Source organism: Calonectris borealis, chromosome 7 (genome assembly GCF_964195595.1).
Source record: "Calonectris borealis chromosome 7, bCalBor7.hap1.2, whole genome shotgun sequence".
NCBI classification, from domain to species: domain Eukaryota; kingdom Metazoa; phylum Chordata; class Aves; order Procellariiformes; family Procellariidae; genus Calonectris; species Calonectris borealis.
Window position 1 is genome coordinate 11,084,803 of NC_134318.1, and position 14,024 is coordinate 11,098,826.

At 48.6% G+C, this 14,024-nt stretch overlaps 2 protein-coding genes across 4 annotated transcripts in view; both read left to right on the plus strand.

Moving 5' to 3' along the window:
* Window positions 1-1,419, plus strand: part of ANK3 (ankyrin 3) — a 210,693-nt gene extending 209,274 nt beyond the window's left edge. The window contains exon 47 of the mRNA XM_075154275.1: window positions 7-1,419. The gene's annotated coding sequence lies outside the window, so the exon portion shown is untranslated. The remainder of the gene's footprint in view (window positions 1-6) is intronic.
* Window positions 1,420-9,199: 7,780 nt separating this feature from the next.
* CCDC6 (coiled-coil domain containing 6) overlaps window positions 9,200-14,024 on the plus strand; it is a 54,854-nt gene continuing 50,029 nt past the window's right edge. For all 3 annotated transcript variants that reach the window (XR_012674258.1, XR_012674259.1, XM_075154288.1), the window contains exon 1: window positions 9,200-9,523. Coding sequence is in view for 1 of the 3 variants with exons in the window: in XM_075154288.1 (XP_075010389.1) it covers window positions 9,215-9,523 (309 nt within the window). In the remaining 2 variants the exon portion in view is untranslated. The remainder of the gene's footprint in view (window positions 9,524-14,024) is intronic.

The window sequence follows — 14,024 nt, forward strand, 5'->3', positions numbered from 1 at the left end:
CCATAGGACTGTGTGCTTTTACTGCCAGTATTCTAGAGGGACACTCACAGAAGAAAAATCAACAGGAATTAAACATTCACCTATAAAAGTGTGCGTGTGTTTGCTGCTTCCACACATTAACCGCATGGTTTTTATGCAAAAACAAAAACAAAAACAAACACAAAAAAAAACCAAACAAAAAAAATTAATTTAGCATGAGCCAATTTACAGAGCATGGAAATTCACGTTCATTCACAGGATTGGAGGGTGCGCAGTTACCAATGCAGTGTATATACAAGATGCCATGCTGTTAACAGCTTCTTTCAAGCAGTTTGATGTCATCTCAAAAGAAATAAATTCCTGTGGCCAGAGGGGATGTACGAAGACAAAATGGTTAAACCATGGAAAGACACTAAAATTACTAAAATCCACAACAGCTCGCCTTATTTTTCTTGGACCCAAACTGTCAGGGTATAAAACACTATTTGTTTCTTTTTTAAACATCAATAGTTTTGCTGTAAATAAATAACACTGTATAAATTCTAACAAAATAGAATAAATGTTGATAAGGCACTGCCTTTTCGATCACAAACAGAATATTGCAAATGGATTGAGCAGGCTAGGTGTCTCAAATGGCTGCACCTACAGGGATATTCTGGGTGTATCTTCACAGATTCTTGTATATTAGCAATTATAATGTTTGTATATGCAAAAACGCTAGCTTGATTTTAAAAAAATCTTTAAAATCTGCTGCAAATCTAAATGATTCCCAAAATGAGGAATTCTGTAGTTCTGTGAAAATTTTTCTTCAGAGTACTAATATTTTGATGCATGTGTTTCACCTTATTTTGATTAAATCTTTTCCAGTTTTGCAAACACTATACCGCAACATGAAGAATAAGATTTTATCTGTAAACACAAAGCCCTTCATCTAATATTTGTTGCTGTTGCCAATTTTTCAATGAAATGACCTAAAACCCATAACATATACAGTAGTTGCATTATGGGGAGGGGGGTGCTATCTGTTCTCGCTTTATAACGGGGGTAATGCTTGCAGCTTTAGAAGTGGGTTGGTGCTCCAAGGAGCACAAGTTTGGGATATTTTTAAATGAACTGAAGAGAAATTATTAGCTAATAGACTGGCAGCACGCTGTAAAATTATTACTGTATTGTGTACTGGCTATAAGATGTAGAATCTTTCAGTAAGCCAATCATCTGTAATCATCCTAGCAGTGTAATATTAGGTTGTTAAGGCTGCTGTGTTTTAAAGGGCATTTTTATTTGGGTTTTGGTGAAATACTTTAATTTGTTGATTATATTCATATGGAAACAGCATTCATTGATAATAGCTCTAATTACATATGTATGAAAACAACAAACACTGGATGATCTAGTTGATTATTTAAGCATAAAATAAATTGTGTTAAAACTCTTGGATAACGTGTATTTGGCAGTGTTCTTGTACCCTGTAGACGTGTGGCTTTGCAAGGCCAGCCGTTAACCACCCCTGGCTTTTTGCTTCTTTTCCTCTCGGTTTCTTTTGCCTGATCCCTCTCCTCGTCTTCCCAGTGTGACAGGCCATCACTTGGCAGGCTGTCTCAAGGTGGGGGGAACGGGAGGAAAACACAGCAGCCAGCACATCTTCAGCAAAGCCAAGGAAAACCCACCTCGCTGGGACATAGGAGACCTCCTCGGGCGTGGGGAACGGACCTGTGCAACAGGGGTCTGCGCAGCCTCTTCTCCAACACGTGTTAACTCTGGACCTCCTTTAATTTCTTTCGTCCCTGGAAAACCAGGAAAAGCACTACCGAAAGCAGGTTTTTTTCCCAATGTCTATCAGTGAGACCAATAACTAGCTCACTGTAGATGATGTAAATAAAGTGTACATCTCCTGTATACTGCATGCACTTCCTGCATATTATAGGTGATGGACCACTATATATATAAAATACTGCCAAAACGGAGTATTGTAGGCAGCATCAGTACACGCTCACTGCTCTAGACTGCAGGCTTCTGCTCAGGTGCCATAAATAAATTCTATTACTCAGGGTTCAGTTTTACCTGGCTTTCAAGGCAACATGAAGATGACGTATTTTACCCCAGCTTGGCACCTGAGGAAGTACCGCTGCTACAGATCCAGCTCAGCCTGCTGCTTGTTATCTGCTGACCCACGCCGGAACCGGTCCTCACCTGGGGTCAGCCAGCAAAGCTCTCCTGACCGTGGTGAAAAGCACTTGCCTTCAGGAGAGCGTAGCAGGTTGGTTTGTCAGTGTTTCCGAGTTACGAGGGCTGCCAGCTTTTGAAGCAGTGGCAGTCAATGAAGTGGTTTTCATCATTTTAGCAGCCAGTCTGTGTTGCAATGCACGTTTTACCTAGGTCAGGATACCGCTGGTACAGTGCTGATGGGTCAGGTCCTTACACCAGAGTCTGGAGGGCAAACGCCACTTAAGCCACTGGAGATCAAACACATCTTATTGCAGGTCACAGTCCAACAGCAGCGATCGTACTCCTGGAGACCTCGTCGTCCAGATGCCTCCCTCCCGCTCGCGAGTACCCAGATCAGCTGAATGAGAAAGAATGAGTTTAGTAAATGCTGTGTGGATGTATATATTTAATATTATATGATGATTTTACAGTTGGAAGTGAAGGCTGTAGTGACCACCAGCAGGGAGGCAGGAGCAGCGCTGTAGAAGAGCCTCACTTCACCTCGCTGTAACAGCATCCAGAAGGCAGCGTTTCATTTGACTCATCTCCCTCCTCTGCCCGGTCCCGTTAGTGCCTGACGCGGATGAGGAAGAAAGCTGGATTGTACCTGGAGTGGTAGTTCTGGCAGGCAGAGGCTCTCCTTAGCTAGACAGAAAAGTGGGGTTGCCTGTGCAGGTAGCGGGGGTGCGCAGGGGAATCTCGACGGGGCTCCTGCCGCTGGTGGTGATTTATGCAGCACCTTCAAGCTCGGGGAGTTGGTCTTGGCCGTGACAGCGGCCGTGAGCAGCTGCTGGCTCAGCTCGAAGCTCCCGAGGACGCTTTTGCAGCAAGGCCCCGCCACGGGTAGCGTTCAGCGCCGGAGCAGGCTGCGACCATGGCAGACGCGCCTCTCGGGCCGCCCGGGCCGGCACCGCACGTGCCTGGGCAGCGTGGTCCCCCACTGCTGGCAGGTCCCAGTCCTCCAGCTCCTGCCGCGCAGGCCAGCCATGTCGCTGCTTGCTGCCTCCCGTGAAGCTTTGATACAACGGAGACGGCGAAGGTTGGAATGGGAACTCCGTAGCTAAATTTGCAGAGTTTAAAATTTCACATTACATGTTGCACAAATAGAATTTTCTGGGTGTTGGTTTGTTTTGCACTGAGTGTATTGGTTCCAACAGTAGCTCAGGATATTTGGGAAAAACAAGGTTGAAGCATAAACCGTCATTTAGAAGGAAAACAGAAATCTTGCCAGTACTAGCAAACAGGGCAGACAGCCCTGGAGTGAGTGAGGGCTCTACTCTAACGTGCGCTTTTGTCGTTTTTTTGTATTTTCTCCAGTGAGAACGTTCCCCTTAGAGGCAAAATTGTAAGTCATGGGAGTTTTATTGCATCTATTAAAATAAACTCGATTGCTAAATACAGCGTTCTTTTCATCCTTTGATATTTGATTTAGCACTACCTAATAATAATGCTGCAGAGCATCCTACTGTACTTTTTCCATTTCTGAAAGAATATAAATTACATTTTATTTGTGGCTGGTAATAGTTTTAATGTCAGAAATCCTAAGAGCTCCCGTAGCGCAGAGCTGACATTAGTGGGATAAATGGCAGTCACTTGCAGGATTGCAGCACCCTGCTAATTAATGCTAATTTCCTGGGGGGTTTAACACGGGCTTTGTCTGTAGCGTGCACTGTGCAGGAAATGGAGACATGCTCTGGCGGGGGCTGCCGCAGCCTGGTGCGCAGGGCACGCGCCCCCGCAAACCTCTCCGTGCCCCTTATGGAAGGAGTTTGTAACTGAGGCTTCTTTGGGCTCAGTCAAGTCAATAAAATTTGATGAGACTCACTGAAGTCCATCAGTGGCAATTTTTATCACGTAACCTATACAATGACAGCAAACTCGTGGCGAGCAGCTTGGCCTGGAGGAGAGCAGGTGCCGCTGCCCCGGCGCGAGCTGCAGAGCTGCGCGAGGCCCCGCGGCCGGAGGGCTCTGCGGGGGCAGCAACGGCGGCATCGGGGCAGCCCTCCTCCCAGGAAGGGGGTGCAGGTCTCTGCCTGGCTGAGGCCGGTGCAGGGATCCTGGGCAGGGTATCAGCAGGGGGCTCATTTTTTGCGCTAGCTGCGTGCACGACGTATGAAAACGCTACCGCTGACCCTGGGCTCGTGTGCTGGGATTGCCAAGGGGCGGCAGGAGGGGGTGGATGCACACAGGATCTCTGTTTTCAGGGCAGATCCCACCAAACAGGGGCTGGAGGAAGAAGAGCTCCTGGCTCAGCTCCCCTTTAACCCCGGAGCGAGCGAGGGAGGGAAAACATGGTGATAGTGAGGAGGAAAATATTCTTGCTTCGTTGAAAGCGCAGCAGTTTTCCGATGGAGACGCAGACCCTCAGGTAGGGAGGGGGGAGATGGGAAAGTTAGACCCCGCCCACTATAAAGTCCTTGACATGAAAAATAGTCCATTACTGGGAGAGAAAAAGGCTAGTGAAGGGCAGAAAAATGAGCTGCTCAAGAAAAATCTATGTACGTGCCACATTTTTCATAACTGCTGATGCTAAAAACAGTATGCTAATTGTGCATGGCTTTATTTATTTGACCCTAAATCCTGGAGGAAGGCGAAGATTTATAATAAAAGTTTTATTGGTACTTTTCCCATCACGCTAATGTTCAATTATTGAGAGCCATTTGGGCTATAAAACAGCAACGCACAGCGATCCCCTGTTCACCAACTTCCTTGGAAAGCTTCCAGAGGCTGGATATCGTTACGGCACGGCCAGACCAACAGAACCAACCTAGTACGAACTCTGAAATAAATTCCCTCGGAGAACAACGATACAAAAGCAAAGCCCCAGAGCTGAAGATGCGTCACAGCTGCCGGGTGGCTACTGCGCGGCACATTTTCATAGCCAGATACTCTATCTTGCAGAGAGACTTCTTTTCTCATACAGGTTTCTGATTAAATAATTGTCGGTCAGAAAAGCAAAGCGGCATGGCATTATTTTAATCTGAACTGCCTGTTAGAAAACATGTTTTATCCTGCGTCAATAGACACCTTAATCCACAATATTAGCAAATTGGTTTTTTTTCTGCTCATACAAATACCTTTCAAATCGAGGTCTCTCCCCTTCAACAACCCCTCCACAATGGTAAAACCTCCACGTATGCACTCCGTTTTCCCCTTTGAATATTCCCTTGTATACAGGTCACAATTTTTTTCAACGCTGCTTCAGTTTATTTTCCTAGCAATATTTTCCATTAATTGCATTTTAATGCGACTTTGTCTTTCCTTTATTTTTTTTCCCCTCTATTTCAGTCAGGCACTCTGAGTACTGCACAGAATTTTTCCTGGGGTTAATTAGCTTCAGTTGGTCTTTTCCTCTTCAGTCTATAACTACTGAATATTTTAATAAAATTGTGTTGTTACAGAAGGTCTTTCAGCTGACTAATGGACCTCTGGAATTATATTAAGGATTACATCAAATCTCTGAACATACCTCTTCTAACCCCTCACGCCTAGCAATGTATTTTATACAAATATTTCTACTGTTGATGTGAGTTTATGAAATACTGTTTCTAATTGCCCATTACCTCCTGTAATGATAGTTTCTGTGAATAAATCCCTGCCTTTTTATTGCTGCTTCTTGACGTGAGTATCTGCTCTGCTACTATTACAGTGCTGGTGACATTTTGAGATTCTTTGTTTGGACCAACACCTCCCCTTGCCCCCTTATAGTTTTGCATTTATTTTTTGTACAATAAGAAAATACTGGGACAAGGAGGATGGGGACCTCGTCCTGCAGGCGAGGTGGTGGCGACAGGCTGGTCGCGGTGGCTTAGTAAGCCCCTCCTGCGGTCGGGGACAGGGCCCCGGCAGCAGCACCGCGAGCAGCCTTGCAGGGAGGCGAAGCCGTGGGGCGGGGCAGCCTCTATGAGCCTTTAAAAGGGGGTTTTGCTAATTGTGCTTATACCACATATTTGTGCTTTTTAATTGGTTTGGTTAACATCTTACAGATGTGCAAAGCATGTGATTTTTTTTTTGGGGTGCTAATTAGGATAAAATTTTCTCTCCCTGTTTAATCTGCTAATTTGGAGTAGTTGGCTGTAATTGTAGTTAAACATCCGGGCGCTGTTTTTTAAACGACTGAAATGCTGTTATGACAAGAAGGATGCCGTCTCAGACCTAAACATCAAGGGCCCTTGAGTTTTCCTCCCACTCCCCCACTGACTCAGTGTTTGTTATTGGGCAAGTACCTCAGCTCGCTATCTCCCTTTCTTGCCTTCCAGGGCTATTGTGCGAACTAATTAGATAATGTTTCAGCACGGCTTTGAACTGGAGAGTGCTACAAAAGTGCCAAGTCATAATTTATTGTAATGAAAGCCAGCGTGCTGGCTGGGAGCGAGACCTCTGATGCAACCCCAGCAGAGAGGGAAAGCTCCCCTCTCGCCTCAAGATCCCTCCTCTCCGTACCTGCCGTCTGCAGCACCTTCAGCCTTCCAGAAACGTTCTGCCGAAGGCAGCACCAGCAGCTGCGTGGTGTGATCCTGGGGACGCAGCCCCTGGCTCAGCCGACCCGTCCCAGTTGCTGGATTGAGGATGTCGCCTGCACCTCCCAGTCCGTTGTCAGGCTCGTTCTGCTGTCCGAAGGAGCAGCGGCCACGTCCTCTGGAAAATTATAGCGGTCCAAATCAGCAAAGCACTTACGATTAGTACTGATAGGTCTGAAGAGTGGCTTACGGTTAAGCGTGCCGTGGGGCTTGCTGGGTGAGATTAGCCCGGAACAGATGCGTGTTTTGCTGATGCAGGTTTTCAAAATATTTAGGCCTTGATTCAACAAGACACTGAAACGTGAGCAGTCCGACTGAAGGCAATGGAAATAACTGGCTGATCAAAGCTGAAGAAAGAACATTAAGTTACAAACCTGTTTGTTTAGAAATGAGTTGGCTTTGAGGAGCACGTGTGCGTGCGGACGGAGGCAACAGAGCAAACCGGCTTGCCTGCCGTCGCCAGCGCTGCAGAATGTGTACATGAAATAACGCTTCCTCGCACCCGGCTGTGTTCAGCCGGCTTCCCAAATACCAGCAGACCTATTTAAAAGCAATTCTATTGAATTGTAACGACCTGCCCAAAAGAGTGCTCGTTATTTGTCAAATCCTATTTTAATCCCTCGGGCTCTTTGTCCCAAAGCCTGGACTGGCGGAGCGGCTCAGCCCGGGCGCTGCTGTGGGGCAGAGGGGCGGGCGGCCGCCTCGGGCAGTGGGGCTTGTCCAGTCCTGCAGACCCAGGGGTCCCCAGGCGTTGCTGTGGGGGCGTTTTAGGAGAGCACTGAAAAGCTCTCACAAGACCTCATGGACATCATCTAGCTGGTCTGTGGAGACCTGTGCATCCATAGCAGCATCTCTTGATGCCGATGCTGTTATGGTTTGGGAGAAATGAAGCCCAGGGATGGGACATCCGCCTGGGGGCTGCAGCTGCCCGGGGTGGTGCCGAGGGTCTCTGGTGCTGATGGCCTTATTACATTTTCATGGCACCACCGGGCTCAGTACAGAGGTAACGGGATGCAGGAGTACGGCTCGGTGTCTGCAGGGCCGGGCGAGTGGTACAGGATCTTTTCCAGCCTTAAAAGCCCTGAGGCAATGCACCCCGGCGGGGTGGAGACAGAGCTGCGCCAGCGCTGGATGGGAACCCCCATTCCACACCCCCCCATTTTGAGCTCTGTTTGCACGGCAGCGTAACGTGACGGGTCAGACACACAGGCATCGCAGAAAATCCATCTCTCGAAACTATGAACAGCCCTTTTGCTGCTTTTCTTGTGATTAAGAGACCAAAAATAAAATGACCTGCACTTATATTCCCAGGCAGGCAGAAAGAATAATTACTTTACAGAGATGGAATTCCTTCATATATTATAGCCATCAAAAAGAGTAAAATTTGAAATTTACTGTGGCATGGAACAAAAAGGTAGTGCAGTTAGAGATAATGAAATCCTTACTTGCCATTAACGGAAAAATTACTGTTGTTAAAAGACCCCTTCATAAATAATTGAGAAACCAATTATACAGTCCTGGTGACTAATTTATCCAGGAGCAATACGGACCACATTATGCCATATAATGAACGGCACGTACGCTCTGTTACGTCTCGCTACAACTCGTGCCTTTATTCAGCTGCTCCACGAAGAAATAATAATAAAAAAGAAACTAATGCACGTAGTAATCAGAAAGTACATTATCTGAAATGAGAGATGGGCATTAATAAACCTTAATTTAAAGCGGGTTTACAGCAGTACAGAGGCCTGAGCTCACACGTCACTGCGTCCCTGCGCCAGGTCGGGGAGCGGGACGGGGGGCCGGGGCCGGGGCCGTGCTCACCTCGCCTGGGCGGGTGGGGTGACCCCAGCCCCGTCCCCCCGCCGCGGGGCCCGGAGCCGCTGCCCAAGCGCGGGCAGGAGCGGGGCTCTCCGGAGGCGGGAGGTACCACCGCGGGCCCCGGGCAGCCCGGCGGGCCCCGCGCCCTCCCCGCGCTCACCGGGCAGCGCCGCCCGCCTCCGTACCTTATTGTATAGATTCTTTGAAAGAAAAAAGGTTTCCAGCCGTTCGCGTTGGGTGCCAGCGAGCCCTGGGGCTCCAGCCTGCGCTGCGGCCTGGGGCCGGCGCCGCGGGGCGAGCCCTGCCAGTCCCGGCGCGGGCCGCAGGCCTGGGCAACGGGCGGGTTTTCCCCTGTACGGAGGTGAAACAGGCGGGGGCCGCGTGCGAGCTGTTCGCCACGGGGAATTTCTCGGTTAAGCAAAGGCTCCCACGCGAAGCCGCGCCGCCCGGGGCGCGCGGCCGCCGCTGCAGCGGGACACGGTGACATTTTTCACGCCGCTGACGTGAAGCCCGCCGCGGCCCCCCCGGCTGGCGGCGGCGCCGGCGCGGGCCGGCAGGCGGCGCTGTGGGCGGTCGGCGCGCGCGGGCGGCCCCTCTTGGCGCGCGGGGAGGCCGCGGCGCCGGCGCGCGGCGGGCACCGCCCCCTGCTCGCCTTGGCGGCGCGGCGGCGGGCGGGAGCGGCGGCGGCGATGGCGGACAGCGCCAGCGAGAGCGACACGGACGGCGCCGGCGGCAGCGGCGGGGGCGGCGGCCCGGCGGGGCCGCTGACGGCGGGCGGCCCGGCGGCGGGGCCCGGCTCGGGGGTGGCGGGCGGCGGCTCGGGGGGCAAGGCGGGCGGGATCGTGATCTCGCCGTTCCGGCTGGAGGAGCTGACGAACCGCCTGGCCTCGCTGCAGCAGGAGAACAAGGTGCTGAAGATCGAGCTGGAGACCTACAAGCTCAAGTGCAAGGCGCTGCAGGAGGAGAACCGCGACCTGCGCAAGGCCAGCGTCACCATCGTGAGTGCGGGCGGCGCCGCGCCGGGCCCGGCGGCGGGCGGGCGTGCGGGGTGTGTGTGGGGGGTGCCCCGCCGCGGGGGTGTCCGCGCAGGGCGGGCCCGGCCGCCGCCGCCCTCCCCTCAGCCCTGCCGCGGCCTTCCCGCCCCGCCGTCGCCGGGCGCCCCCTTCCCCCCCCCCCAGGTCCCTCCGGGCGGCGGTTGAGGCGAGTTTACCTCAGGCGGGCCCGGCTGTCACCGCGGCCCGATCTGGGCCGGGGGGGCAGGTGTGGGGTCACCCCGCGCCCTTGGCGCCGTCCCTGGGCCCTCAGCGGGACGGGGAGGGAAACCGGCGAGGAACCGAGGTGGTTCCCCCGCCGCCCCAGACCCGCGTGGCCGGCCCGGCGCTCCGCGGGGAGGCGGCCCCGCCGCCCCTGCCCCTGCGGCCGGCTGTCCGAGCGGCGAGGGCTCGGGAAGGGGCGGTTCGGCAGGGCTGCGAGCTAAGGAGCAGCCAGGGCCGTGCAGGGGAAGGGCGGTGCTGGATGTTCCCTGAAGTTTCTCAAAGTAGAGATTTTCTTCTAGTATAAGTAATCTGCGGAGATTACGGATTATCTCTTCAGCCACTGCGCAGAAACGGCGAGTTGCAGGATAGCGTCTTAGTCACGAAGAAGTGTTTGATTTATTTGTACTGTTTTGCTAGCTGTGGTATTTCAAGAGGTTGTTTAAAAACTCATTTAAAACAAACCCCTTAAAAACAATGCGAGTAACACACACCACTCTGTCCTAGGAAGTGCTCAGCTACTGGTTTATGAGCACTGAGAGGATAACTTGGAATTTTATCATCATTTTATATGATACTGTTAGGCATCAGTAAAGTACATATGAAAATACAATGAATATGACATTGTTTTCTTCTCTGCGAGTTGGGAGTTTAGGAGTTTAGATTAGGGTTTTTTTTGCTAATTCAGTGGTTAGAGTGATCGTTCAGGCATTGTAATGATCATGGCCTGCATGCAAACAAAGTAGGTAAAATGTTAAAGACCGATTAAAGGTAACCCTGGTACTTGTGTATGCTGTCCTGTACATCCTTGCCAGTGCAGATAGAGATGCCTTGAGAGAGACCGATCCCACCTGCATGTGCTCGTTCTCTTCTCATCTGATTTTTCACAGGGGTTGCTTTATTATAAGCATAATGGCTATTTTATTGATAATCAGTTTTTTCATTGTCGATGTATCGACAAAGAAATGGAGCTCATCTAGGCAAACCTCTCATCTGTTCCCAGTAGTAAGCATTGTGTCTAGCAGGATGTGGGCCGGAAGAGTGCATGAAATACAATACAGAAGTAATTTATTCAAGGATGACAAATATAGTGCTAGTCGGGGAAACGTGTGCTTTGTTAATACTTTACGAGAAGAGAATGTGTCTTAATTAGGTAGCAGCCGAGTGCCTTCTAATGTTGAAAGGGGCTAAGACATCTTGTCAGTCAGACATTTTCTCTTTGCCTGTTAGAAAGGCACAGCATCTTTCTGAAACCCTGGTAGGTGTATTGTTTGTAAACAACTTGAAAAAATATTTGGTGAATTAAAGTTCCTTTGGCGCTGTCTCTAGGGACTGATTACCTTATATTTTCATCAGACTTTAATTTACAAAAAGGAAATATTTTTCTTAAATCTAAAAGAGTTTTTGACATCTTGGATAAAGAGAGAAAGGCGTTAGACTTTTATAGCAACCTGTAGGCTGTCTGGAAAACCGGCATCTTTAGCAGATGCTCTGCTTTGGTATGCTAAACTGTGTGCATGACAGAGTAAACCACTTCTAATTCAGCAAGCGGCGAAATAATGAATGCAAAACATAACTTTTTTTCAGGCCACCGAGACTTTGTGCTGTGGTTTACATAGTCCGTAATGTAAACACATTTGCAGTCAAAATACTTTGTCGTGTTGCTCTAGTATAAAAGTGACTGGAGATGAACTTCGCTGGAATGTTGAAATGTGTGCCATTTGCATGTAAATGTAATTAAATAGAAAGTTTTCTGATTTTCACCATTGTGATTCTAAGCCTTCGTCAATTTACTCCTCCACCAGCCAGCTCACGCTCCTCGCCGTGTGGCTGTGCTGGCCGACGGGCGCTGCATACCAGTTTCCTGTTGTAGACATTGTAATGTCACGAATCAGCTCTGATTTTTATCAAGCATTGAGGATGAGCTGTGAAGCGCAAATGAAGTAGCCAAAGTAGCAGGTGAAATGACTAAACCTGTGTGCGATAGGTGAAGGTGACTCCTGAAACCACGCGGCTCTATCTGCAAGCCTTTCGCTCTCCTGTTTGTGCTCCATTGTCCGAGTGCTGCAGAGACTCTTCACTTTCTGGAGCTCCCGCCGTTGTCTTTAATGGTTTTGAGTATTTCCCCTTTAAGGTTTACCAGGTAGAAAGCAGTCCTCTTCCTCCTTCCTCTCGTGCCTGTGCTGGTGTAAGTGTTAATATGACATCATCTTTCTTTCTGTGTTTGTGCGTAGTATTATTGGTGTCAGCGTGGATGCGTACAGTTTGGGAATTATTTAAATAGCTTGCCGCATAGGATCCTATTAGTTCTATTTTGTAGTTAACCCTTGTGTCATAGGGTTGAAAATAAGTGTTAATTAAGCGTAGGAGACCTACCTTAAGTAGTTGCACTTGGAAAACTGACTGAGAAAAGGTGTTGACTTGGCAGGCTTGTATGCTTGCTAACTTCATATGAACTCTCATCCAAAACCTGTAAAAACAGATGCTGCTTTAATACTGAAATTGGTAAAACTAGCTTGGACTAAGTGTATGTCCGAAAAGATGTGCAATCTCTACTCCTTCCAGTAGCCTGAAATGCAAATGAAATTATGCTGTTGCTTGTGTGCAAGACTGTGAAATTAAGTAGATACACATGATAACTTTATCTCACCTGCTATTATAGGTAACAAACTTGTGAGGGAGGGAGCAAAGCGGGAAGAAAGCTAGGTAAATTTGCAGTGTATCTAGCAGTGCATTACAAGATGCAAAGTTTCAGATCAAGTATTAAGAAGAGATAACTAAGATCACTTGACCCATTTGCAGAGTTCATTTGTATGTATTTAGCAATCTTTAATTGTGTGATCTCATGCATGTTTCTGCAAGGTCTTTTTTAGGAAATGGAATGGATGGTGCCTAGGTTCTGGAAAACCACACACCTGAAGATCTGAGATGCTATGTATTTGAGATGTGAAGTAGTGAGTTTTGGTTATAGTGCTGCATTACCTGAAGTGGATTTCCTGGAACTTCCTTAATTTTTTGGTGAAAAAGGTCTACCAGGGAGATGTCATATTTAATGGACTAAGTCTGGGACAGCACAACTTCTCTCGTTAAATAAGAGTACCTTCAAAACTGGGGGACATGGGGGGATGGGGTGACTGCTTTTCAAAAGATTGAATTGTTGCATGTGACAAAAGCTGAAATACTTCAGCTGGGTGTAGGTATGTCTTGGTCAGGAAGTTTCTTTTGAAGTTGGTAGAACTTGGTAGAACTTGGATTTCTAACTTCTTTTTTCTACTTTTCAGTATTTGATGTAACAAAGTCATGCTAATTCAGTGAAAGCCATGTAACCTTTAGCTGATACTGAAGCATTTTGGTTTTCTTTGTTATTGTTTTGAACTGACAGGTCTCATACAAACAGAGTGCTTTTAATAACAAAAAGAGTTTTAGTCCCTGATTGCTACAGGTACGTACACGCTTACTCTTGGATGGTAGATTCAGTAATTTAACTCGTGTAAGTTGGCCTGCTATAATCAGGCGCCTTCTGTAGTGTTAGAAAACTAAAGTATAATAAGCCTTATTTTGTTACTTATTTTTTTAACTGAGTTGAAGATAATATATTTGAGAAGCCTTAATTTAAAAATGTTCCAGCTCCAGAATGCTTGATATAGCAGTTTTAATGCTTTGTAACATAGATTTTGCAAGAACAGCTTCTCAGTTCTCCCCGCTCCCCCCTCCCCCCCGCAGTTTGCTTTGTAGGGGTGGGAATTATCCTAGAAATCCTGATTTGTGGTGCTGTGTGGATCCCCAACAAGATCATCAATTCAGATGAGACAGTCTGATCCAAAACACTGATGGCATCGGTAACACTTGGATGCTAGTTTTTGAGGGCTGGCTGTGGGTTATCACTGTCTGGTAGCGACTGCTACAGCGCTTGCTGGCAAGGGGCGTCGGGACACGGGACTGCTGTACGCCGCTGTAGCTTGCGAGTGGCAGTACTTTACTGCGAGTCCTCTGCTACCCTTGGCTCTGCAGCTAAACCCGCACCCCTGCACCTTGTCTCTCAGCTTGACTTTTTTAATTCCCCGAGCGCTAGCAGAGGGCAGTTGCAGCTCCTGGCTTCTCAGTCTCCTCTGCGTTTCTGCAGAGCAATGTGAACAGCCTCCCACCATTGGGAAAAACAATGGAAGAAAAAGCCTTACTCAGCTCCTGTTTCCTTGCCCCTACTCACAAATCCTGAAGAAATTTGTTGCTTTCGATAACAGCCATC